Raw genomic sequence first — 26,957 nt, 5'->3', positions numbered from 1 at the left:
ATGTTTGAGGAAGAGAAGATACTTACCAAGCAGGGAAATCAGATAGCTCCCATTCAAATTAAATAAAATCTATTTCACTTCAAGCCAGATCCATTTTATTTGAAGGAATTATATTTTCTTCCAGTACCATTTTCACATAATGGACTTTTTAGCAAAAAAATGAATTTATTTCAGTGTATAAGTACATGCAGTTAATATTTTGGTTGGAAAGACTTTTCATGTAAATAAACTGTGATTAGGAAATGTGACATTTGCATTGTGGATTAAGAATACTTTGGACACTATAAGCAAATGTATTAATTCAGATTTAACCTTTCTACTGTTTATCTAACCATTATTTATTGTATATTTAGGCAATGCAAACAGAGCAAGGAAGGAGAGAGACATGTTCCCCACCTTCATGAAGCTTACAGTTTAAGAAATATAGGCTATGAGTCAAAAAAGAATAAACCAGAAAAGGAAGAAAGTAGAATTGATGAACAAAAGATAAAGAAGGGAGAAAGAAGAAACTCACATAAAAAGTTTGGTATCCCAGCAGTCAAGGTTATTTGTTGAGCCTTCATTCAGTCGTACCATCAGTATGAAGAAAGATTAGACAGGCTGATTGTCTGAGTGGGCCTGAAAATTAAATCAAAATACTGAATCTAAGAAAACCTCCTAACAAATACCATTCGGAGTGAGACTCCAATCCTTCTGTTAATTCCTTGGCAAGAACCAAAATAGAATGATGACAAGGAAAGATTTTAAGGAAATACGTGCAATATGGAAAAATGGAATTAACACCAAAAACTGTTTACCTCTCAGTGGTGACAGCTGCTCTGAGAACGGATTTCATGCTGTTCTCACTTTTAAATATTATTCATCCTAAAATGCAATTGATAATATTTTAATGAACAAACAGCATTTTCTATATCTGAAGATATCAGTGTTTTTAAAATATGTAAAAGCCTTATAAAAACCCACAATTAATTCTTTTGGTTTATTCTGTGACTAAGTTTGCTGGAATAATTTATAGGAACTCAGGTTATTTTTTTCACCCCTTGGGGAAAAAGTTGTGAGTTGAGAAATTGTACTTCTAAATTCTTAAAGATAAGGAGCAATGAATTTTCATATCCAAGGATGAAATCATTAAAAAAAGTGAGTATGAAAAGACTTAAGATTTTGTGATGTGCCACTGCACTGGATAGTGATTTTAAAATTTCTATGTTACTAAATTAGAATATATCTATTTACATGGGCCCATGCTAGACAAAAGAATATTAAAAGTACATATTTTATTAATCTGTTAAGAGATGATAATTAGCTGTCAGAATAAAAGGAGAAAAAGGAGGTGTGGGAAGGCTCAAGAGAAAAAATTGAAGAATCTATTAACTAATAAAAAAAACAGATGATGGAGGGCCAAAATGACTGAGCAACTTAGATCACTTGTTAGGAGCTGGCTCTCAAAACAAACACAGGCTGTCTTTGGTTATGAGAGATAGGTGAAAAATAGACAGCAGAATTATCAATTTAAGGGAGCATCATGGCCCATCAAGGGTCTCCTGGCAATGCAGCTGTGCCATACAATAGTGTGAACACAGAGAAACCAATAAAGAAATTAATGGGAACATAAGAATTCCAACTGAGAAAATGGAGGGGGAAGAAGCAGCGCTGCAGTCAGCTTAATTATCCATGTTTTTGTTGTCCTTCATTATCCTGACACCAAATTTCATATGTCCATGAAGGAAAAAGTAAAAGTGCCTCAAATACCAGAACAAGAAGTTAAGCAGCTTAGGGGAAGAACTGCTAGTGGTAGCTCATATATTTGGGAAGTTTTGAAACCCAAGTTAATTTTTCATCTCTTTGGACTGGGTTTCTGTGATGTCTCATATTAAGGAGAGAAGGCTCTTGGGCTTTCTTCATACAACTGGGAAATAAAGGAAGCTGTCTAAGGCAGCAGTGCTATGATGGTGCTAAAGCCAATGTCTGCAGTGGCTACCACTCATCATGAGACAAGCTGGAAGTGTGAGGATCTAAAACATAGCCAGGATCTAAGATAGCACATTTCAGATATGTTCATCAGAAATACAGCATGCTTGGGATATTGAAAAATAATACTAGTTTTACTTCCTAAGTCTATGAATTGACAGGTGTCACAGACTAAGCATGAGCGAGAATCTTGTTTCTTTTGCCTTTCCCTTCCATGGTTCAAAAAGAAAGGGGGAAATATTAGCTATTTTACACTAGCGCTTCAATATGACAGTAATTTTTTAATGAGATTTTTCTCTGATGTATCCAACCCATGCTTCATGATCTTTCATGACTCAAACTAGTGTGAAAGTTGATTTGCTCTGAATTGCTTAATATCTTTGCTGTAGAATAGTTACAGATCAGTTCCAAACTTACTTCTTGAAGAAGTTATGCAACCCCACCTCACTACTACCACCTACACTAAGTAACACCTTTGTACAATAGGATGGTTTCAAATAAAAATACAAGGGTACTTCAAAAAGGTCATGGAAATATAAAACTAAAAGATAATATGAATCTTTCCATGACCTTTTTGAAGTACTATCATGTACGATGAGTTCATCATAACCTTTGATACTTTTTCTCAGTAACCATAGCAAGGGAAAGCTGTTCCATGTCGCTCCATTCATAGATAATAAACACTTATCTAAACAAACACTTTATAGTCCGCTCTCTGCAATTTAATCTTCATACAGGTGAAAAGTTCTCAATGAAGATCAGGAATAAAATCAAACTTCTTTAATTCGAATTTTGCTTACTTAGATGTGTGATAAGTTGGCCTCATTGTTTGCCACTGTTATTAACATGTTTGCTAATCAAAATAATAATATCAAGGAAAAACCATTAAACTGAAAAGCACTCAGCTCATCAGATTTTAAAACATTTATTTATACTGCTTTTCTCCTAATTAAATGCAGTTAAGGTTATTTATTCACTCATCTCACAAATTAGCACATCATAATCAGATGCCATTTCAAAATATTTAATCTTCACGACCTTCATATTTTGTTTATAATTTATTTAAAACACTTTTTTTCAGTATAATTGCAAGATTCTAAAAACTTTTAGAGAATGTAAGTAAATATAATTGCATGTAAGTTGTACTACTTTTTAAAAATGTTCTCTTCTTCCATAAACTAAAGGCCATGTGTCTTGGTCTGTACTGGCCTACCATGGCAGCGGAGCTTTCCAATATACATGTATCTTCATCTTTGTCATTTCAGGTGGACACTCGCAGGATCCTAGGACCACCTGTGTAGTGATTATCTGAGGCTTTTGCTTGCCCCATATGACTTCTTCCTTCTTTGGGAGTTGGTAGCTATATCCCTGTTAGGAAGCTTCTCCAACTTTTCCTTCATATGGATTATGGTGTTTTTGCCTGGGTTCCCCAGAAAGCAGAACCTGAGGCAAATGGCTTATGTGCTACTACTTTATTAGGAAGTACAGCCTCAGGGAGCAGGGAGTAAGGGACAGGCAGGGGTGCAAAGATAGCCGATATGAGAATGTGCTATTGAGCTGTCGTCCAAGAAACCATTTAAACAGTTTTCTTAGGAGAGTCTCTCCTGGAGGAGAAAGAGGGAAGAATTTATCTATCAGCTTCCATCTGTCTTTGGTCAAAGGCTTGTTCAAAGTCATACCATTAGAATGGTGGATCAAAGATGCAAGTGCAGGAAGTCTAGCAGTGTAGCCCAAGCTCTCAACCACCTCCCAAGATGCCCTTCTGAATAAAAGTCAGTGATGAGAGCTAAGAATAAAGCAGAAGCAAGGGGAGGAGTAGGGAGTATTGGGGAGGTGGGGAACAGGGCATGACGTGGAAATTTCAGAAAGCCAAGAAAGGCTTCATTGAGGTGATGCTTGAATAAAGACCTGAAGAACAGGTAGATCTCTAGAGCAGGAGCATGCTGGGAAATGCAAAGACCCTGAGAGGATGTGTCTGAGGAACAGTGAGGTAAAATACAGCAGAAGCAGTGTGAATGCGGGGGAGAACAACAGAGATGAGGTCAGAGAGAAAAGAGGGGTTACAGATCATGCAGGGCCTTGGGGGCCATTGTAAGACCTTTGGCTTTTGCTCTGAGATGGGAAGATTTGGAGGGTTGGGAGCAGAGGAGTGATGTGCTCTGACTTAAGTGTTAATAGGATCATTATGATGAGTGAGGCTAAGGTGGAAGCAGGAATAAGCAGTGAGGAGACTTCAACAAACTCTAGGTGAGAGAAAATAGTGTCTTGGACTAGGGTGGTGGGAGTGGAGGTGACAAAAAGTATTTGGGTCCTTGATGTATTTTGAAAATGGAAGCAGGTTTTGCTGATAGATTGTTAGTAATAAATAACTAAATAAATAGTTAGAAAAGGCCCTATATTGGGAAATTTAAAAAGACATTTCAACTAACTTGTGAGACAAAGAAGAAATTATAGTGAAAATTTAAAAAAGAAATATTTAGAACCAAAGCAAAATGTGTGGGATGCAGCTAAAGCATACTTGAAGGAAATTTATAACCCTCAATGATTATATTTAAAAAAAAAAGAGAGGCTAGAAATTAATGAGATGAGCATCCGACTTGAGAAGTTAGGAAAATAATAGTAGAATGAACTCAAAAAATTAGAAGGAAGAAGATAGTAAATTGTAAAAGCAGAAACAGATATAATAGATGATACATATAAAACAGAATCATCAAAGCCAAAAATCGGTTCTTTGAAAATATTAATAAAATGTATATATCTGAACAAACTGATTAAGGGAAAAAGAGAAAAGAAATAATATTAAGTATAAAGGAAAGATGTAAGTATAAATGCTGAGAGATTAAGAAGATAATAAAAGATATAAAAAGTCACTTTATGCTACTAAATATAATAACTTAGATAAATAAAATGTTCAAATTCCTGGACAAAAGTAACATAACAACATGGAATCAAGGAGAGACAGATGCCTGAATAGTTCAATAGCCATAGAGGAAATAGAATCAGTAGTTAAAATCTCTCCTCAAAGAACACCGTAACCTCACAGTTTTACTGGAAAATTCTACCAAACATAAAAGAAACAAATATTTCAGAATATAAAAAGAGAAGCAACACTTTTCAACTCATTTCATGAGACTATAGTAAACTTGATACCGAACATTGATGAGGATACTATGAGAAAATTACATGTTAATTTAATTTATGAATGTACAATCCTAAAGAAAATATTAGCAAATTGAATTCAATAATCTATTAAAAAGATAATACATCGTGACCAATTTAGATTTATCCAGAAATGCAAGGTTAGTTTAAAATTTGAAAAATCAATTAATTAATACACGGCTGATGAAAATACAAATAGTCATATGAGCACATCTCAATAAATACAGGAAAAAGAGCTTTACATGATTCAATGCACATTCAAGAAAAAAAAACAAAACTTGGAAATTTGTTAACATAATATAAAGCATTTATATCCCATACAGATTTTTAAAAAACAGACCAAGCTGATTTTTAAATGTATATGAATTAGCAAAGGACCAACAACAGCCAATTCCCAAAGAAGAATAACATGGTGGGGGTACTTGTCCTACAAGATATCAAGACTTACCAGATACAAAACTCTTGTAATCAAGGCTGTATGGTACTGTGCAGGGGTAAACACATTGACAAACTGGAGAGAAGAGAACACACAGAAACAGACCTCCACTTATATGGGACTGTGATATTTTATGGGATGGTCATTGCAGATTAATGGGGGATACTGCCAGGACAATTGTTCATGTGGGTAGAAAAAGTGAGAAAGAAGTGGGAAGAGAGAGAGAAAGAGAAAGAGAAAAGGAAAGGAAAGAAAAGAAAGGAAAGGAAAAAAGAAGAAAGGAAAGGAAAGGAAGAAAATAAACTTGAACCTTACCTAACATCATCTCCCATCACCCTTTCCCCAAGGCTCTGTCTCTGACAATGGCAATACCATCCACCCAGCTGCCCAAATTACCAACCTGGGAGCCCTACTTGCCTCCTTTTGTTACCCAACATCATGTTGTATTAATCCTAAAGTATGACACACACACTCTGTCACTCTTTTTACCCTTTCTTTCTTTCTTTATTTTTTTTTTAAATTTTATTTTGTCGATATACATTGTGGCTGATTATTGCTCCCCATCACCAAAACCTCCCTCCCTTCTCCCTCCCCCCCTCCCCCCAACAATGTCCTTTCTGTTTGCTTGTCATATCAACTTCAAATAATTGTGGTTGTTATATCTTCTTCCCCCCCCCCCCCAGTTTTTGTGTGTGTGTGTGAATTTATATATTAATTTTTAGCTCCCACCAATAAGTGAGAACATGTGGTATTTCTCTTTCTGTGCCTGACTTGTTTCACTTAATATAATTCTCTCAAGGTCCATCCATGTTGTTGCAAATGGCAGTATTTCATTCGTTTTTATAGCTGAGTAGTATTCCATTGTGTAGATGTACCACATTTTCCGTATCCACTCATCTGATGATGGGCATTTGGGCTGGTTCCAACTCTTGGCTATTGTAAAGAGTGCTGCGATGAACATAGGGAAACAGGTATACCTTCGACTTGATGATTTCCATTCCTCTGGGTATATTCCCAACAGTGGGATAGCTGGGTCGTATGATAGATCTATCTGCAATTGTTTGAGGAACCTCCATACCATTTTCCATAGAGGCTGCACCATTTTGCAGTCCCACCAACAATGTATGAGAGTTCCTTTTTCTCCGCAGCCTCGCCAGCATTTATCGTTCATAGTCTTTTGGATTTTAGCCATCCTAACTGGGGTTAGATGGTATCTCAATGTGGTTTTGATTTGCATTTCCCGGATGCTGAGTGATGTTGAGCATTTTTTCATATGTCTGTTGGCCATTTGTATATCTTCCTTAGAGAAATGCCTATTTAGCTCTTTTGCCCATTTTTTAATTGGGTTGCTTGTTTTCTTCTTGTAAAGTTGTTTGAGTTCCTTATATATTCTGGATATTAATCCTTTGTCAGATATATATTTTGCAAATATTTTCTCCCACTCTGTTGGTTGTCTTTTAACTCTTTTAATTGTTTCTTTTGCTGTGCAGAAGCTTTTTAGTTTGATATAATCCCATTTGTTTATTTTTCCTTTGGTTGCCCGTGCTTTTGGGGTCGTATTCATGAAGTCTGTGCCCAGTCCTATTTCCTGAAGTGTTTCTCCTATGTTTTCTTTAAGAAGTTTTATTGTTTCAGGGTGTATATTTAAATCCTTAATCCATTTTGAGTTGATTTTAGTATACGGCGAGAGGTATGGATCTCGTTTGATTCTCCTGCATATGGATATCCAGTTATCCCAGCACCATTTGCTGAAGAGGCAGTCCCTTCGCCAGTGAATAGGCTTGGTGCCTTTGTCAAAGATCAGCTGACAGTAAGTGTGTGGGTTGATTTCTGGATTCTCTATTCTATTCCATTGGTCAGTGTGTCTGTTTTTATGCCAGTACCATACTGTTTTGGTTATTATAGCTTTGTAGTATAGCTTAAAGTCAGGTAGTGTTATTCCTCCAGCTTTATTTTTTTTGCTCAGCATTGCTTTGGCTATGCGTGGTCTTTTATTGTTCCATATAAATGTGTGGATAGTTTTTTCCATTTCTGAGAAAAATGTCTTTGGAATTTTGATGGGGATTGCATTGAATTTGTATATCACTTTGGGTAGTATGGACATTTTCACTATGTTGATTCTTCCAATCCAAGAGCATGGGATATCTTTCCATCTTCTTGTATCCTCTCTAATTTTTCTCAGCAGTGGTTTGTAGTTCTCATTATAGAGATTTTTCACCTCCTTGGTTAACTCAATTCCTAAGTATTTTATTTTTTTGGTGGCTATTGTAAATGGGCAGGCTTTCTTGATTTCTCTTTCTGCATGTTCACTATTGGAGAAAAGAAATGCTACTGATTTTTGTGTGTTGATTTTGTATCCTGCTACTGTGCTGAAATCATTTATCAATTCCAGCAGTTTTTTTGTAGAGGTTTTAGGCTGTTCGTTATATAGGATCATGTCATCTGCAAACAGGGACAGTTTGACTTCATCTTTTCCAATCTGGATGCCCTTTATTTCCTTCTCTTCTCTGATTGCTCTGGCTAGTACTTCCAACACTATGTTGAATAGGAGTGGTGAGAGTGGGCATCCTTGTCTAGTTCCTGTTCTTAAAGGAAAAGCTTTCAGCTTTTCCCCATTCAGGATGATATTGGCTGTGGGTTTGGCATATATGGCTTTAATTATGTTGAGATACTTTCCCTCTATACCTAACTTATAGAGGGTCTTTGTCATGAATGAGTGCTGAACTTTATCAAATGCTTTTTCAGCATCTATAGAGATGATCATATGGTCCTTGTGTTTGAGTTTATTAATATGGTGTATCACATTTATTGATTTGCGTATGTTGAACCAACCTTGCATCCCTGGGATGAATCCCACTTGATCGTGATGAATAATTTTACGTATGTGTTGCTGTATTCTGTTTGCTAGTATTTTAGTGAGGATTTTTGCATCTATTTTCATCAAGGATATCGGCCTGTAGTTTTCTTTTTTGGTTATATCTTTACCTGGTTTTGGTATCAGGATAATGTTTGCTTCATAGAATGAGTTTGGGAGAGTTGCGTCCGTTTCAATCTTTTGGAATAGTTTGTAAAGAATCGGTGTCAATTCCTCTTTGAATGTTTGGTAAAATTCTGCTGTGAATCCATCTGGTCCTGGGCTTTTCTTTGTTGGGAGCCTTCTGATAACAGCTTCAATCTCCTTTATTGTTATTGGTCTGTTCAAATTTTCTACGTCTTCACGGTTCAGTTTTGGGAGATTGTGTGTGTCCAGAAATTTATCCATTTCCTCCAGATTTTCAAATTTGTTGGCGTATAGTTGTTTATAGTAGTCTCGAATGATTCCTTGTATTTCAGATGAATCAGTTGTAATATCGCCTTTTTCATTTCTAATTTTTGTTATTTGAGTCTTCTTTCTTCTTTTTTTTGTTAGCCATGCTAATGGTTTGTCAATTTTATTTATCTTTTCAAAAAACCAACTTTTTGATTCGTTGATCTTTTGAATTGTTTTTTGGTTTTCAATTTCATTCAGTTCTGCTCTGATCTTAATGATTTCTTTCCATCTGCTAACTTTAGGTTTGGATTGTTCTTGTTTTTCTAGTTCTTTAAGGTGAAGTGTTAGGTTGTTCACTTGCTATCTTTCCATTCTTCTGAAGTGAGCATTTAATGCAATAAATTTTCCCCTCAATACTGCTTTTGCAGTGTCCCACAGGTTTTGGTATGATGTATCATTGTTTTCATTAGTTTCATTAAATTTTTTGATTTCCTGCTTGATTTCTTCTTGGACCCATATGTCATTAAGTAGAATGCTGTTTAATTTCCATGTGTTTGTATAGTTTCCAGAGTTTCGTTTGTTATTAATTTCTAGTTTTAATCCATTGTGGTCTGAGAAGATACATCGGATAATTCCAATTTTTTTGAATTTATTGAGACTTGATTTGTGACCTAATATGTGATCTATCCTGGAGAATGATCCATGTGCTGATGAGAAAAATGAATATTCTGAGGTTGTTGGGTGGAATGTTCTGTAGATATCTGGCAATTCCAATTGGTCTAGAGTCTTGTTTAGATCTTGTGTTTCTCTACTGATTCTTTGCCTAGATGATCTGTCTAATATTGACAGTGGGGTGTTCAAGTCCCCTGCTATTATGGTATTAGTGTCTATTTCCTTCTTTAGGTCTAATAGAGTTTGTTTTATAAATCTGGCTGCTCCAACATTGGGTGCATACATATTTATGATTGTTATGTCTTTTTGATGGATCAGTCCTTTTATCATTAAGTAGTGTCCCTCATTGTCTCTTTTTATGGTTTTTAGTTTAAAGTCTATTTTGTCAGATATAAGAATAGCTACTCCAGCTCGTTTTTCTTTTCTGTTTGCATGGTAAATCTTTTTCCATCCTTTCACTCTTAGTCTGTGTGAATCTTTATGGGTGAGGTGGATCTCTTGTAGGCAGCATATAGTTGGGTCCTGCTTTTTGATCCAGTCAGCCAGTCTGTGTCTTTTAATTGGGGAATTTAAGCCTTTTACATTAAGAGTTGTTATTGAAAGGTGTTGATTTATTCCTAGCATTTTATTGGTTGTTTGGTTGTCTTAGGTGTCTTTTGTTCCTTGCTTTCTGATTTACTGTTTGTTTTCTGTGTTTGTTGGTTCCTTAGGTTGTAGATAGTGTTTTTGTTAGCTTGTTTTCTCTTCATGAATGCCATTTTTATTATACTAGTGGGTATTGATTTTTCTTGGGTTTTTATGGCAGTGGTAGTTATTTTTCAGGAACCAAACCCAGTACTCCCTTGAGGATTTCTTGTAAGGGTGGTTGTGTGGTAGTGAACTCCCGCAGTTTTTGTTTGTCTGAGAAATATACTATTTGCCCCTCATTTCGGAAGGATAGCCTTGCAGGGTAGAGTATTCTTGGCTGGCAATCTTTGTCTTTTAGTATTTTGAAAATATCATCCCATTCCTTTCTAGCTTTTAGGGTTTGTGATGAAAAGTCTGATGTTAACCTGATTGGGGCTCCCTTATAGGTGATTTGACGCTTCTCTCTTGCAGCTTTTAAGATTCTCTCTTTATCTCTGAGTTTTGCCAATTTGACTATGACATGTCTTGGAGAAGGTCTTTTTGGGTTGAATACATTTGGAGATCTTTGAGCTTCCTGGATCTGAAGATCTGTGATTTTTCCTATACCCGGGAAGTTTTCTGCCACTATTTTGTTGAATATGTTTTCAATGGAATCTCCATTTTCCTCCCCTTCTGGAATACCCATGACTCGGATATTTGATCGCTTAAGGTTGTCTGATATCTCTCTCAGATTTTCTTCAATGTCCTTGATTCTTTTTTCTTTCTTTTTGTCTGCTTGTGTTATTTCAAACAGCCCATCTTCAAGTTCAGAGGTTCTCTCTTCAACTTCGACAAGCCTGCTGGTTAAACTCTCCGTTGTGTTTTTTATTTCGTTGAATAACTTCTTCAGTTCAGCAAGTTCTGCTACATTTTTTTTCAGGACATTGATTTCCTTGTACATTTCCTCTTTCAGATCCTGTATACTTTTCCTCATTTCATCATGATGTCTAGCTGAGTTTTCTTGTATCTCATTCAGTTTCCTTAGAATTATCACTCGAAATTCCTTGTCAGTCATTTCAAGGGCTTCTTGTTCTATAGGATCTAGAGTTTGAGATTTATTAACTTTTGGTGGTGTACTTTCTTGATTTTTTGTATTTCTGGTATCTTTTTTTTGGTGTTTATTCATTGTGGCAGGGGATTTCACAGTCCACCGGTTTGAGACTAATGACTAACTAGGATGTTGCTGTGGTTGCCAATTTCGTATGGCTCCCTCCGTGACTGCTCAGTTGGCCTCTAGTGCCTTGTGTGTTTGGTTGCCTCGGGTCTTGGGCTTCTCCAGGGAGCCACCTTTCTGGTCAGATTGGACTCTGCTGGGGTGGTGGATCACGTACCCCAGGGTGTGTGATCTCTGTTGAGCTTTCACTTCTTGTGCAGGACTTCTCCCTGTTCCGTGTGCTCTGGCCCAGGCTGTTAGATCGTGCAGTGGCAACCCCACCGGGTGTGTGGTTTCTGTCGAGTCTCCACCTCCCTGGCCGCACGTCTCCCCACTCTGTGCGCACTGTGCTGGGCTGGGGCGTGTCTTCTGCACCCCTCGTCTATCAGCTGGGCCTTCAAGACCCTGCTCGGCACCGCCTCGCCCAGGAAGTCTACCAGGTTTCTGCTAGGCACAGACGACCGGTCTCTCTGGGTGCCTTTGTAGCACTATGTAGATCTTTCTTGGGTCTTGTTCACCTTTGTATCCCCCCAGTATAAACCGAGTCTAGCGCCCACCTGCAGCCTGGTCTCCGGCAGGTTCAAGCGGACCTGGGAACTCTCCTACCACACTATTCCCAACCAGAAATTCGTTAGGGCTTTTTTCCAAACTGGTGGCCGCAGAGATGGTATCTGACTCCCAGTAACAGGGAGTTTACCTGGGGCAGTCGGCCCGCCCGTACTTCCTTGCCCTCCCGACACTGGCTGGGGACGCCCCCCGCCACCAGCCCCGCCAGAGAACCGCGGAGGGAGTGGGAGCAGAGGCCGGTCCGCAGGCTCCGGAAAGCCCGGCGCCAGGCCAAGCAAGTGGGAGGGCTCAGTGATGGCCGAGCTGGGCGGGGCTGCCCGCACCTGGGAAAATGGAGGCAGCACTGGGCGGTGAGTGGCCTGGTGGTGCAGGCGGGAGCCGCGTGGGCATCCACCCCTCGAACAGAGCTGTGCCAGGGGTCACTCACAGTGCTGTGCCAGGTCGGGTGCTCGCTCTCTGTCTCTGGTTTGCCGCCTTTCCCAGTTCTCGCTGCTGCCGCCTTGGGCTGTTCAGTCGCGGCGCGGCTCGGGCGCTCCCAGGAATCTTCTTTAATGCTGGCCTGAAACCTCGAATCCTGAATAGGGCAGCTGGCCACCTTCAGCGCGGCCCTGGCCTCGGGGATCCTGGCTGCATCCACAGCAGCCCTGGCGCCGTGTTCCCTGTTTTGAGACTCGCTTTTGCAGCTAAGAAACAGTTTTTTTCCTGCTCCACACTTCAAAGCTGTTGCCTGTAAATGAGGCAGCCTTTCCTGCCGGGGGCAAAGTGGCGTTGAACCCCCACGACCGGCCAGCAGCAGCCGTCCTCCCTTAAGAGATGGCGAGAGGAAGGTCCACAAGTTTTCCGGCTGCCTGAGGCCCAGTGGCCACCTTTTCCACCTCAGCTACTCCGCGCCAGCCGCCGCAGCCGCCGCCATCTTGAAAAACCGAGTTACCCTTTCTTTACTAGACTAATTCCTAGTAAGTCTTCAGGACTCAGTTATAGGACAATTCCAAGTTAGGTTCTCCTCTCATGTGGTCCTGTCACACCCTGTACCCTGTTACTGTTATACAGCACTGACACTACTCTACTGTAATTGCCAGTTTATTTCTCGGTAAGTTTCTGACGACCTGCTACAAATCCCGGGGGAGAGTATCCTGTCTTGTTCATAGTTTTACTTCTAGTGCCTACTGCTATGCCTGGGATATAGTAAACAATCAATAAATATTTGGAAAATAGATGAATTAATAAGTAAATGAATGTATGGATAAAAAGCTACAAAGTAACTGAGTTCTACAACCGAAAGATCTAAAATGTGTTTAAGTTCTTTTATTATCTTATACTGTTTTATCAGAATATTTTCCAAATATACTCTTCTTTGTCAAATAGATCTACTTTAAGGAGACATTATTTTAGACTCCTGAAAACCACTTTTGGCGCATTCTTTCTTTCTTCGTACTGATTAAAGATATTTTACATGTGAGCAAAAAATTTCAGGTTAATTCAGTTCTGTTTTTCTAGAATGATGTTTCTCTGAAAGAAAATAAATTGTCCATGTTGTAACACAACACAATACTGTTGTTACATAAATTTGTAAAATAATTATACTTCCTCTTTATTCAAATAAAACATTAATTAGAATTGTCTGGAACATTTTAGGTGCCTAATAAATTTTTGTCATATGAAAAAAAGATTAAAGATACAGTGTGTTCAATATGTTTTTGAAATATAGAAATGACTCATTTATTATTATGTTTTTTTCATTTCTTTCTGAAGGAGTTTGATTGGCCAATAGAAGGACTTCTTGTTCCAAACAGTCCTCCCATGAAGAAACCTACGTGTAAGACACCAGAACAATGTGTCCCTGTGAAGCTCCGAGTTTTGCCAAATGGAGAAAAGGATAAAAACAGATCCCTTACTGTAATTAGTCCGGATATCTCACCTGGACGGAAAATGCAGTAAGAACAAAGTGTTCATATTACCATTAAATACTTCCTCTGGTTTCTACAGATTTTTGTCTTCTTCCATTATGAACATTTTTCTGGGGTAATTCTGTATTATTTAGAAAAAAGGCTCCCATATTGATATTGGAGGATGAAAGTAGATACAAAGTTTCACTTAGTTTTTATGTCAGGAACTTAATTTCAACTCTGCTGATTCAGGCTAGGCACAGGATAAGATAATGAGTTAAAAATGAGTAGCTCTGATTGAAAAAAGTTATGTGGTCAGCGTACATTTTGAATTAGCATTTTTGTTGGAATTTAATTAATGTATCTTGAAATAATTGAACTCAAAGTTCTTCTTAAATGTAATTTTGTAATTCTTCATTTAAATTTTTATACACAATTATTTATGTTTAAATGTTTGGAATATTTAGTGAACAAAGACAGCTCTCAAAAGTACAACTTTATGTAATTTATATTATTTTCTTGGTATAATATTTTAAAAGTTTATCATCCTAAAAAAGCTTTGATCTATACTTTAGCTTACCTTATCATTGGAATAAATCTTCCCAAACAGCCAATATTTCTCCAACATTGAAGAAAAATCACTTGCTATGCTTTCATTACACTTTATGACAAAAAGACTCATAGATCATTGAAAAGTTCTGATGTAAAGAATGAGTTAAACACATTGTTTCTCATATTATTAGCAGTGATATTACCTCTTGACCTTTCTTTTGAGATGTTTAGAATATTTGAGGTTGCTGATAATAGTTTAATATTACTCTCTTCACATTGATTAAATATACTTCATACATCACTGAACAATGAGTAACATTCAGATTGGCTGACCACTGAACTGCTTGTAAAGATGATAAAGTAAAAAATTAATCTTCAAAGTAAAGTCAAGCCTGAAATTGAAATCTTTGACGCATACATTTAATAATTAGCTCATTCCGTTACATGTAAAATGTGATGGTAATGCCCTTAAAGTAGTGTATGACTTCTTTTTAAAACACCAACAATTAACAAATAATTTCTGTTCCTTCCTACATTTACTTTTTTCTTATTCTATATCTTTAATTGTGATTCAACTATATATACAGATATTATTTTATCACATTAATGTTTTAAAACGTATGGTTCATTCAGGTAATCAAAACATTTTGAGGGACTGGCAAATTTGGACAACTATTCTAGCAGAGTATGTGAAATTCTCTGCTGTCTAAATGCATGCTCACGGAACAGTGTGTTCTTGTCAATCAAGTATCAAGGTATTAGAGTCACTTTGTTAACCACATGAGTAAGGCCCCACGATAGGCCCTAAATCAGTGCTTACTGAATGAATGAGTGAATGAATGAATGATTAACTATAGTTGATCACCACTTCTAATTCATGAAGGAATCAATAACTATATTTGATCAGTATTTCTTTCATTTAATAAAATATAGAGATTTAAAAATGTACAGAATAGTTTCTTAACTTGAAAATTTGAACAGATATATATCCCAATTAAACATCCATTTTCTATGGTCATTATTTATTTTTCAGTTTAAAAATGTTTCGGTTTGTATTAATAATAGAACAATACAGTCATGTGTTGCTTAGCAACATTGATATGCTCTGAAAAACGCGTGCTCAGGCAATTTCGTCCTTGTGTGAACATCACAGAGTGCACTTACACAAACCTAGACGGTGTAGCCTAGTGCACACCTAGGCTGTATGGTCTAGCCTGTTGCTCCTAGGCTACAAACCTGTACAGCATGATACTATACTAAATACTGCAGGCAATTGTAAAGTAACGGTAAGTATTTGTGTCTCTAAACATATCTACACATAGAAAAGGTACAGGAAAAATATGGTATCATAATTTTATTGGACCATCATTATATATGCCCTTTGTCACTGAATGAGACGTCATTTCGCAATGTATGACTGCATATGGATAAAACATTACAGGCAATATGAATGAATTTTCTTCAGAGCTGATAAATTTACATCTCAGAGTTTTCAGCATTATTAGAAGATTAAAATATTGAATATTAATTTTCTTGTATAAATTACACATAGTACAAAAGTTTAAACTTAAATTACTCATAGTATACTCATAGTATAAAAATATAAAGTTTAGTATTTAATTGTGATAGTTTTTGAAACTTTTTTTTAAGAAAGCCAGATGATTTTAGGGCAAATCATGATAAATTAAAACCTCATAATTTTGTCACATATTGAAATAAGTTAAGAGATAATTGACAATGTATACTGACATATCAATCAAATCTTGGATCATTTGTTTCAGAAAAGTTAACACTGAAAGGAAAGAAGAAATCTGTGTCACTAAATATTCTGAAACGGAAATAAACCAGACTGAATTTCACCAACTTTTGGAAAAGTAAGTACTTAACATTCTAAATGCAAAAGTATTTTCCATTCAATGTCTAAATGATCATGTATAACAGGTAACACAAGTACTTATATGCCTACATAAGAAAATAGTTGTTAGCATAATGATTCTGGAGTTTTTAATACCTGAAATATACATACTATGTGAGTCAATGATACCAGTGCTAATTAACACAATATTTCCCCCAAAATTTCAAGGTCTAGGAAGTTCCCCTACTTTCTAAACTACCAATTCTGTAAATATAATTAACCTTATTTTAGAAATTCATTTCACCATTATACAACACCTTTCTTTGATTTATATTTAATGCTTGTACTGAAGGAAGGGTAGTTTAATTTTGTTTTTTATCTACGATAAACCACTTTAAAAAATATCACAAACCTATATCGTATTTGTAAAATAGGTTGTAATTTTTCTTTTAATCAGTGTTTTCCTACTAAAACAAGAATTAGATAGCTGCTCAGAGGCAGAGCACCTGGTATGACCATTTTTACAAAATATGCCTTGTCAAATATGAAGTGGCAGTCTTACCGACTTTAAAGAAGATTAGGCTGTCTCTAGTTATTTAATAATTCACTCTTGATAGTTTTGGGTTCTTTTTTCTGTTGTTGGCTCTTCCATCTACAAAGCTGAAGGAAGATCTAACAGTGTAAAACAAGCCCTATGTTAGAATAACATTCATAGATGCAGGACTTTTTGTTGTTGATACTTTCTATTTCCTGTAAAGTTGCTGACAACATAGAATACCAGAAAGACTATTGGAATAGGAGGCAAGGGATTCATTTTAACCCCCGCTTAGCCATTAACTAGCTGCAAGGCTTCGGCAAAGCCCTGACCTTCTCCAATCCTCGTTTTCCTCATCCATAAAACTGGAGAGTTGGATGAATAACTAAGAGGAAGACAAGAAAGAATTGGACTTGTCAATGGGCTGTTGTGTTGTGTTTATGTTATATGCATTAACCAATGTTGGATGTTCTGCAGGAGATTAAAAAAAAAAAAGGGGGGTGAGGGAGACGAGGCATTTTTTGCTCTTAAGAAACTCCCAACTTTTGGGGAAGACAGTTTGCTTAGTGAAACAATCAGAAAGCCACACATGGCAGTACGAAACTGAAAATGATCAAGGGATCATTTTATAGGCAACCAGGAAAGAGAAAGAATCTCATGAGGGGAGGCCACATGGAGAGGAAAGAAAATGAGATGTAAATACAAAGCAAGAAGATAAAGGGAAGAAGAAACATGCACCCATAGCTTCTTGGAAGTTTTGTAACTGTTTTGAAAAAACTGGAAGAATGGAGCTGCTGGAGTGGGCTGCCCTGGCGAGTGATTGGAGCAAGGAGGTCACTACTGCAGACAGCTGTCTGTGGATCCGGGAGATGTAGCTCCTCCCTTCCCCCCGCTGCCCTTTTCTCTCAGGAATACCCTGAGTTGTACTGAAATACATTCCTCAGGGAACCAGTCCACCTGATGCTCCTGCTTCGCTCTAGTCCCGAGAAAGCAAAGCAGAGAAGAGACACTCCCTTCCTAGACTCTGTATAAACCCAAGCAGGCCACATGGTTACCTGTCCTAACTCCTAGGGTGAGAGTCAGAGGACCTTATTTCTAGGGTCTTTATCTCCATGTTAGAGAAATCCTGGACTGCTCGCTCAGCATCTTGGCCTCAGTTTCCTCACCTTCTAGATCTAACATCTTATCATTCTATGATGATATCTTCTCAGCAGGTCTCAGTAAAAGACGCAGAGAGATTTAGGTGTGAGTTTCAGCTCTCTTATTTCCTAGCTATGTGACCTTGGGCAAGGAACTTAACTTCCAGGCTCAGTTTCCTCCTCAGTAAAATGGACTGTTCCAAAATGATGTGAAAAGCAAATGAGCAAGTAGACATGAAATGCTTGCATTGCTTGGTCCATCTTAGTAATGCTTTGATGACTTTTTATATGCCAGGTGCTTTATAGGTATTCACACATTTATATGTAAAATATCCCTGTGAGACAGGTACTACTATACCCATCTTTTACTGATGGGGTAAATGAGGCTCAGAGAAGTTTAGTAACTTCACCAAAGTTACACAGCCAGTATATTAGAGGGCTAGAATTTGAACTCAGACAATCTGACTCAGAGCCCACATTCCTTATTAGGCACTTAAGAGCCAATTCTTTTCTTTTCCCCTCCCCATTTATGTTGGCTAGCATGTGAACTAGTTAGAGGAATTAAATACAGAGGAAAATGCTGATACTAATGTTCTCAAACCCACTTACGTGGGCCAAATTCAGCATTAAAAGTACGGTTTCAAAAAAGGGAGTAGGAAGGATTCACCAACGATTTATTCCTTCTATTCGCTCACCCATTATCCTGAACAGGATACACTCATGGTCCAAACATTCTCCCAAGGAAAGACGTGAGTAGGGGCAGATATAATGTGGTATATCGTCTTAGGTCATACTATAACTATTTGGATCTGCAAAGATGTCAATTTGGGAAAAGTAGAAATTGGGTTGGGTCTTTGGGTATCATCCAAACAGAGGCAGGCAAATCTTGTGACTGGGACTCAACTCTCTTACAGTTCCCTTCAACTCCCATCCCACCAACTCATGAATGGGAATGTGGCCCAGTTCTCACTGGTCCATCATCCTCCAGAGTTGTGACACGAGAAGTAAGGGCTTAGTTCCCACTGGGTTATTTCCTTCTAAGATCCCCTTAGAGAAATGGAGGGCCTAATTATCTGCTTAAGTGCATTATCCCATCAAAAGAAATAAAATTTAGAAATGTTCTTCATATAGCTAAATCTTTCTGATGAGTGTGAAGCCACTTTTAATTCACTTACTATAAACAGTACACTTATATGTATTTAGCAAGAATCTTTCACATTCCTTCTTCAAAAGGCAGGATCATCACAATAGTATTCCACTTCTTGCCCACAATTCCACCTCTTTACCTATATCCTAAACTGGTTCCCACCTCCAGTCCATTTTCTACCTTCCTGAGATGTAACTTTCTAAAAAGCAGATCGGATAACACCACACCTCTCCTCTAATACCTTTGAGGGCTTAGTGCTGTTTGTTTTCAGGATAGAAGCCAAGTTCGTTAGTCTGGAATCCTAAGCGCTTTCTAATTGGCTCCTGTCTTCTTTTCCAGATTTATCTGGTCCCACTTCCTGTCCATACACTCACCTCTAGCCTAATCCTTCTTAACAAACTATAGAAAGGATCCCTGAAAGTATAGTTTTGGTTTTTTGGCAGCTGGCTAGGATGGGGATCCGAACCCTTGACCTTGGTGTTATGAGGCTGCACTCTAACCAACTGAGCTAACCGGCCAGCAACCCCTAGCTTAAACCTTCTTGATGAAATCTTATTCATCCTTTAAAGCCCAACCCAAATGTCACTTCCATAGACAAGGCTTCCCTGGAGGAATTCATTGTTTTTCGTCCATGGTCTCACAGCACACTGGCCAGATGTCTACGACAGCACCCATGACTTCATGTTACACTTGAGTTGCTGACCTGTCTCTACCCTGACTGGTTAGGGAGCTCCTCCGGGAACAGAGAAACTGTGTCATTCATCTCAGTATCCATAGGGCTTGCCCAATGCTTGTCTGAGGGAGGGGGAGGGGGAATCAATGTTTAATGTTTAACCAGGCTAAAAGTTCTTATTTGAAAGGGAGTTAAAAGTCTGTAAAGATCACTTCTGGTGTAGGGAGATGAAGTATACTTGGTGACAGATGTAACTTTGACAACCTTGGAGAAAGCAAAATTTCAACAGAAAATGTCAAGGAAGGCCTTTTAGGTGGAGAGAAGAGCATGAACAAAGACACAGAAATAGGAAAGTGAGGGGCACATTGGGGAATGAGAAATCAATAGTGATATAGTACCTATTTATTGATTATGCCTAGCATTGTGCTAAGCATAGTTCAAAATCAATCTTTAATCCTCACAATAACTCTGGAAAGTAAGACATTTAGGCTTAGAGAGGTTAAATAATTTGCCCAAGTGCCCCAGCTTGAAGAGGGGGAATGAGACTTCAAAAGGGTCTGATGGGATCCAGAATCCAACTCTCAACTGTCTCACAGTCCTGCAGGGAGAGTTGTCTTTAATAATTCAGGCCCTTTATTTATTATTTTTCTCCTTTTGCTGCTGGAAGGTTTCTGTATGCAAAGTCAATTTTTATGTTTCTTATTACAGGTGCACTGAAATTTTAAATTTACCTTCTGCAGCTCGAAGATTGTTCAATGAAAAGGGGAAGGAAATCTTTGCCCTAAAAGACCTGCAAAGAGATGAATTGGTAATGATATTGATTTGAAACTGGAAATATTAGTATATGAATCCACCCAAGGAAAAATGTCGTTAAATATAAGACTTCGGATGCTTACCATCCTTTTTCTTATTTTGTCTCAGAATTTTCATAACTTAGCAACCATCATAAAGTAATACTAATAGCTAGCATTGTTGAGAGCTTCCTATGTGTCAGACATGGTGTTTAGGGCTGTATATGAATTAACCCATTTAATGTTCAACATGACACTATGAAAACTCATATCCCCGCTGTGTAAATGAAGGAAGCAACTGGAAAAGGCCAAATTATTAACCACTTGATTTCTGTCTCCTACTCTGAAGGAGAGAGATCCTCTACTCTTTTTAAGGCCTTCAAAATGTTTAATGATTTCTTACTAAATGATGATTTCAGTTTTTCAGGAAAAAATTATATCTATTTTTCTATGCACTCCATTTGGGTGGGAGGAGAAGGCTGAGAAGTGGAAGAGCATTAGTAGCACAGCCTTTGCTCTCATTTATGGAAGTTGAGGCACCAGCCTGGGGAAACAAAACAAAACAAAACAAAAACAAAAACAAAACAAAACCTGCTTTGACTGATGCTTGAAATCTTTTGAACAGAAAAAAACCTTGTGCCATATTATCAGAACTTGACCCGGGGTCTGAATGTAAAGACCCCTGAGCGAGTCTTAAACCAGACTACCAATGACCAGTTTCAGAAGCAGCACAGCAGTGTGGGAGTCTATTGTTCTTGGGGTCTGGTAGATCTTATTTTGGATCCTAATGCTGTAACTTTCAAGTTGTTTGTTTACTTTTAATGTTTTTGTTTGTTTGTTTGTTTGTGCTGCTGGGCGTACTCACTGTGCTCTTTCAAAACAATTTAAGGTAGATTGCATTAAAACATACAAAGTACTTCAAAATGCTCACAGAAAGATTCATTTTAGCTTTCAATTCTATTTTTCCGCAAACTTTTGGAAGTACCCTGTACAATACAGAAAGATTAATTTACAGATAAGTATAGATGAGTTCACCAGGGCAAAGAGAGTACGGAGGTAAGGAGGATAAGTTGGAGCCAGAGTGATTGTATATTTGCTAGAAATTAACCTGTTACTGCTCTAAGCAGCCAGCATGAAGATTGAAAGATGAACAGTTACATGATTTAGTATGTCCATAGGAGAAAAGGAAATGTTTTGTTCGAGAAGAAAACATTTTTAAGAAAGTTCTCCCTGGGTCCTCATACAAGGAATGTTTGTAATGATGAGTGTGTAATGATCAGAAAAAGCAACACTGAGTTTCTGTTTCTTCTTACTGAGTATCTTTCAATGTCACTATTTTTTCTCATGCTTAAAGAAATATGTATTTATTTAAGGACATTTAAGAAATACATATAAACAAAATGAAGAAAAAAAAGTATCAACCATACTGTCATCATCTTCAAATATCCACATTTGATGTTTAGAGTACAAATTCATTTATATCAGGGTCCGTTAAACTTCTGTGAAGGATCAGGTTGTGAGTATTTCAGGCTTTGTAGGCCATATGGTCTCTATGAACCATCATTTCTGCTTCTGTAGCATGAAAGCAGCCATGGACAACATGCAAATGAATGGGCATAGCTGTGTTCCAATAAAACTTTATTTACAAAAACGAGCAAGTGACCAGATTTGGGCCATAACCACAGTTTTCCAGCCCCTGATTTATACCTACCTTTCAGTCCTTCCTTCCCTTCTTCCTTCCTTTCCCTCCTTTCTTAAAATTATCTTCACAAACTTTTTATTTTTAAATAATTATAGATTCACAGAAAGTTTTAAAGACAGTATAGAGAAGTACCGTTTTCACTCAGTACAAAATCCTTGAAACCCAACAAAATTGTTTCCCGTATTAATAGTTTGTTCCTTTTAATTACAGAGTAGTATTTAATGACACCATAGTTTGTTTAATTATTCACCCATCATAGTGCATTTTGATTGTTTTGATTGTTTCCAGTTTTGCCCATTGCAAATAGTGCTGCTGTGAACAATTGTATGAGTATACAGGATCAGAGAATCATGTCTTTGATAGGTGTATGTTTCATGTGGAGAACATTGGATCAATCCTGACCTGTCCATTGCTCAGCAAAAGAAGCAAATCTTCCTGAGGAACCTAGCATCAGACATTTCCAAAATTCAAACTTTCTGCAGCACACATAAGGCAGAGGAGGGTAAGCTTTGAAATTAACCTTATTATATGCAGCCAAAATAAAATGCTTGATGATATTGCTTTAAAAAAAATAATTTAAACAGGTCATATTTCACCTCTGCATCTTGTTGTTTAGCTCTTTAGACTAATTTATATATTTAACAGGGTTGCATATCTTAGTTCACACTATAATTTGGATGTGCAGAGAAAAAAATAATCCCTCCATTTTGTCTTTAGGAGATCTGGCCTTCCTTGTGAGCCTCATGCATTCCCATCAAGGAAAAAAACCAAAAATGTCCAATCAGGTTTAAATTTTGTCTCGTCATTAATTTAAATAGTTCCTTTAGAGAGTGCTTCCAGATTTCTCAGTCTCCAGAGTCTCCCTTTAGTCTCTCTAGGATGGAAGGAAAGAACTTGGGATGCAGATCATGTCACCTCCTGGGCTCTGCTGGCTGAAGTCTATGGGTGGGGTGACTTGATGTGCTGGTTTTCTGGCTTTCTCTGTCTTCTGACCCAGATCCCCTCAGGCCCAGAAATGATGGTTTTGCCTCCAGGTTAATCCTAAAGTTAAATCCTTAATATGCTATATGGAAGATAAAGACTTTTGAAAAAATTGTAAGTCATGACTGTATCATTCCTGACTAACATGGCAGTTGTCTCCAGCAGTATGCTGTTATAATGTCGAAAACTATCTTTGGACTTTTGGTTTCCTTTTGTAACATTTCTAATTTCCTCATGATCCTCCTCTTTCCCTTAAGGCTGCCCCAGGAACCAGGACAAAGGTCCTATACAGAAAAGAAAAAAGAGAAAAAAATTAATTTAAAACATTACCCTATTACAATACATTGAAAACTGTACAGTAAAGCTTTGCATGCATCTTTCAAGGCATTGGGACTTTCACTGATGAGTTTGGATGCCAGAGAATAATCTAGAGATATATAACTAAATAATGTAGCCCATTTGAATACCTGGAATAGAAAATAATTAACTTATTTTTGGAAAGACCTATCTTTAGTACTTTTGACTAAAAATATCTTGAGAGGAAAGAATCTAAAAAAATTAAATACAACCTATTAGTTTAAAGAGCAAGCTCTGTATAGACCTGGAAAGTTTTTGCATTTGTATTTTAGCATGTTTTTTTTAATTCCTTGTGCTCTACAATCCTAACTAATATGTTCTTGCAATTTGTGCATTTCTGCTCAGCTCTTGTTTTAGAAGTCCAAAGTGACATTGTGTCTGGAGGCAAGCTTGCTGTGAATAAACCTATAGCAATTTTTGGAGAAGAGAAGCAAGTTAAAGAACCAGAGGAAAAGCAAATGCCAAAAGATGCTTCCAGTGAAATTCTGTAAGTAATCACTGTAGCCAGAAAAGCTACCTGGTTGCTTTTTGAACTCAGCTCATTAGCCTGATAACAGCACACAGCCCATGCGGGGAACTCATGCCAAGTCTGTGAAACTGCTGTCAGGTAGAGAGCTGGTATTTAATTAATTTTCTGGCAAAATGATAGAACTGGAGCTTCAGTGTTCAACCATCACAATGATCTACTTTCAGTAATATTGTTGTAGTGTTACTACTTTAAAAAGACTAGAATCTCAGAATTGTAGACATTTATTTGAGGAGTTTATCATATTTTGTTTCCATAAACATTGACTTCAGGAATGATTAAGCTTCTTCCCTAGTGTATGTTCAAGTTAGTTGCACATTAAAACACAATTATCATTCTGGATCATTGAAATAGCTTTATGATGGGTCACTATCTCCATAATATCCTCCTTCCAATTCACTTCTAAATTCCATCTGTGGACAACTAGCTTTCTAATATGCCATCCTTTTTATACAGTTCTTCAATCGTTACCTATTGCAGACAGAAAAAAAAATTATTAGTCTGGAAAATAATTGTTAGTCCCAAGCCCTCTGACCCTCGCCCATGTCCATCACTGACTTTCACTTGCACCCCCATGCCAGCTCCCCCTCCATGGTTTTTCTTCCTGCCGTATGAACTCCAAGCTCCAGCTCAGCAACTGGAAGCTGTGTCCGAATGTGGCATATTTCATTTATGATTTGCTGCAGCCCCTGAGTCACACATTAATTCCTCTCTACCCAAAGTGCCTTTACTTGCCCTGTACTCATCTGTAGAATGACTCTCCATCATTGAAATCAATTATAGCAATAATTGTATGTAGCAATACACACATCAGTCTCTCCCCACTCTCCACTCCCCCCTCCAACCTGGGGGCAAAGATTCTGTCACATGTGCTCTGTGAAGAGCAGAGTAACTTGCTTTAATCATTTACTGGATAAATAAAAGAATAATTGAATGAGTTTTCAAATTATACAACAAAAACTACCTGGTCAATTACCATTGCAATAATTGTGAAAATTAATTTATATATCATTGTTATAAACTTTAAAAGACTTTCTATTCTCAGTTATAAGAACATTAACTTTTATTTTAGAAACCAAATTTTCTTATTTTCATGGATGATTTATCTGGTCCTATGTTCTGATACCAACAAAGGCACCGGAAGGCATTTTTCAGAGAGAATGATTTGTCCTATATGGTATCTTCCTTAATGGTTAGGGAATTGACCACAAACTTTCATAAAATTCCCTTTTATTCTTCTATAGAATGTATCATCTAGCCTGAGTTATTAGTCTGCACTTGGAAAAAAAAAAATAGAAAGTAAGAAAAAAGAAAGAGCCATCTTTCAGAGCAAAGCTCCTCTTGTTCTGAATCACAGATTTCATCAAGATCTCGAGTCCCTGAGGTAAAAGTGATTGAGTCCACTCAGAATACAATGCAGGCATCTCCTTCTGCACATTCCAGGCAGGCTTTTTTGCTCCAGCTTCTTCTTGAATACTCACATTAACATGGAGATTACCATTTCACAAGGCAGCCATTCTCATGTTTAAATAATTAATTATTTAGAAATCTCCATCTATGATTACATCTATTTCTCTGTACTATGCACTATTCCTCTTCTACTTGACAGTCCTTAAAATACGTAAAATATTTTGGTGATGGGGAGCAATAATCAGCCACAATGTATATCAACAAAATAAAAAAAAAAATACGTAAAATATCTATCAGTACACTAGATTATCTCTCTTCAGGCTTTCACTAGTTCTTTAAATCATTTCTTTTTAAAAAATTATTTATTTTTAAGTGATATGTAGTGATTGTACATATTTATGGGGTACAGAGTTATATTTCAATACATATGTACAATGTGTGGTGATCAACTCAGGTTAATTAGCATATTCATCACCACAAAAATGTATCATTTCTTTGTGATGAGGGCATTTGAGCTCCTCTCTTCTAGCCATTTGAGAACATACAATAAATTATTGTTAATTATAGATGCCTAGCATTACTGTACACCACTAGATTTTATTTTTCGTATCTAGCTGTAATTTCAACCAGCCTCTCCCTAGTCTCCCCTCACCCTCCCTTCCTAGCCTCTAGTAAATGCAGTTCTACTGTCTACTTCTATAATCGCAACCTTCTTTTAGCTCTCACATATAAATGAAAACTTGGTATCTTTCTTTTTCTTTTTTTTTTTTTAAACTATTTCTTTCTTTCTTTTATTTTTCACTTTTTATTTATTTATTTTTTACTTTCTTAATTTTTATAGAATCAAAATTGATTATACAAATTTTGGGGATTCAATGCTGAGGTATGTTGATCAAATCAATATTACTAGCATATATATTGTTACAAATCGTAATTATTATTTATGCCCTTTGTCCAATACCTCCCCATCTCCCTTTCCTTCCCTCTGCCCCCTCCAATTACCCTAGATTTCTTCTCACCCTCTGAAAGAATAATGGTTACTCTGTTCATTTGCTGCCCAAAAGATCTGTCCAATGCTGAGAAGTGTGATCAAGTCCCCAATACTATCATAGAGCAGATACTTTTTCGGTCACTCTGAAATGGACTCTGTGGAGAGAGACATCCTCCTCCTTTCTTTATCTCTGCTGGTGACTCTTCTTGTGTTAAGGCACTCCAGTGGCTGGCACACCATCTGCATGGTGGTTGTGGCATCTGGCCGCCTTCACAGCAGCCATGGTTATTGTGGTGGCTGTGGTGGGCCACCCACATGGAGAAGATGTTTTTGGCATGCTCCTTGGTGCTGGCATTGTGCCTGGTTGTGGAGAATGTCCAGTCCCAAGCTCCGTACCCCAGGTCCCTGGGTGGTCCCTGAGGTGCTGGCATGGTGTGCCTGGTTGTGGGAGGGGTGTCCAGTCCTCTTCTCCATGCCCCGGGTCCCCGAGTGGGCCTTGAGGCACTGACATGGTGAGCTTGGTTGTGGGAGGGAGGGTCCG

General features: G+C 37.5%; 1 protein-coding gene across 1 annotated transcript in view; it reads left to right on the top strand.

Moving 5' to 3' along the window:
- DCDC1 (doublecortin domain containing 1) overlaps positions 1–26,957 on the top strand; it is a 451,490-nt gene that overhangs the window by 382,247 nt on the left and 42,286 nt on the right. Inside the window, exons 21-24 of the mRNA XM_063095688.1 lie at positions 13,624–13,805; positions 20,367–20,466; positions 22,515–22,653; positions 23,835–23,976. Coding sequence (XP_062951758.1) covers positions 13,624–13,805; positions 20,367–20,466; positions 22,515–22,653; positions 23,835–23,976 — 563 coding nt within the window. The remainder of the gene's footprint in view (positions 1–13,623; positions 13,806–20,366; positions 20,467–22,514; positions 22,654–23,834; positions 23,977–26,957) is intronic.

This window comes from Cynocephalus volans, chromosome 4 (genome assembly GCF_027409185.1).
Source record: "Cynocephalus volans isolate mCynVol1 chromosome 4, mCynVol1.pri, whole genome shotgun sequence".
NCBI classification, from domain to species: domain Eukaryota; kingdom Metazoa; phylum Chordata; class Mammalia; order Dermoptera; family Cynocephalidae; genus Cynocephalus; species Cynocephalus volans.
This window is presented reverse-complemented; position numbering and strand designations above follow the sequence as displayed.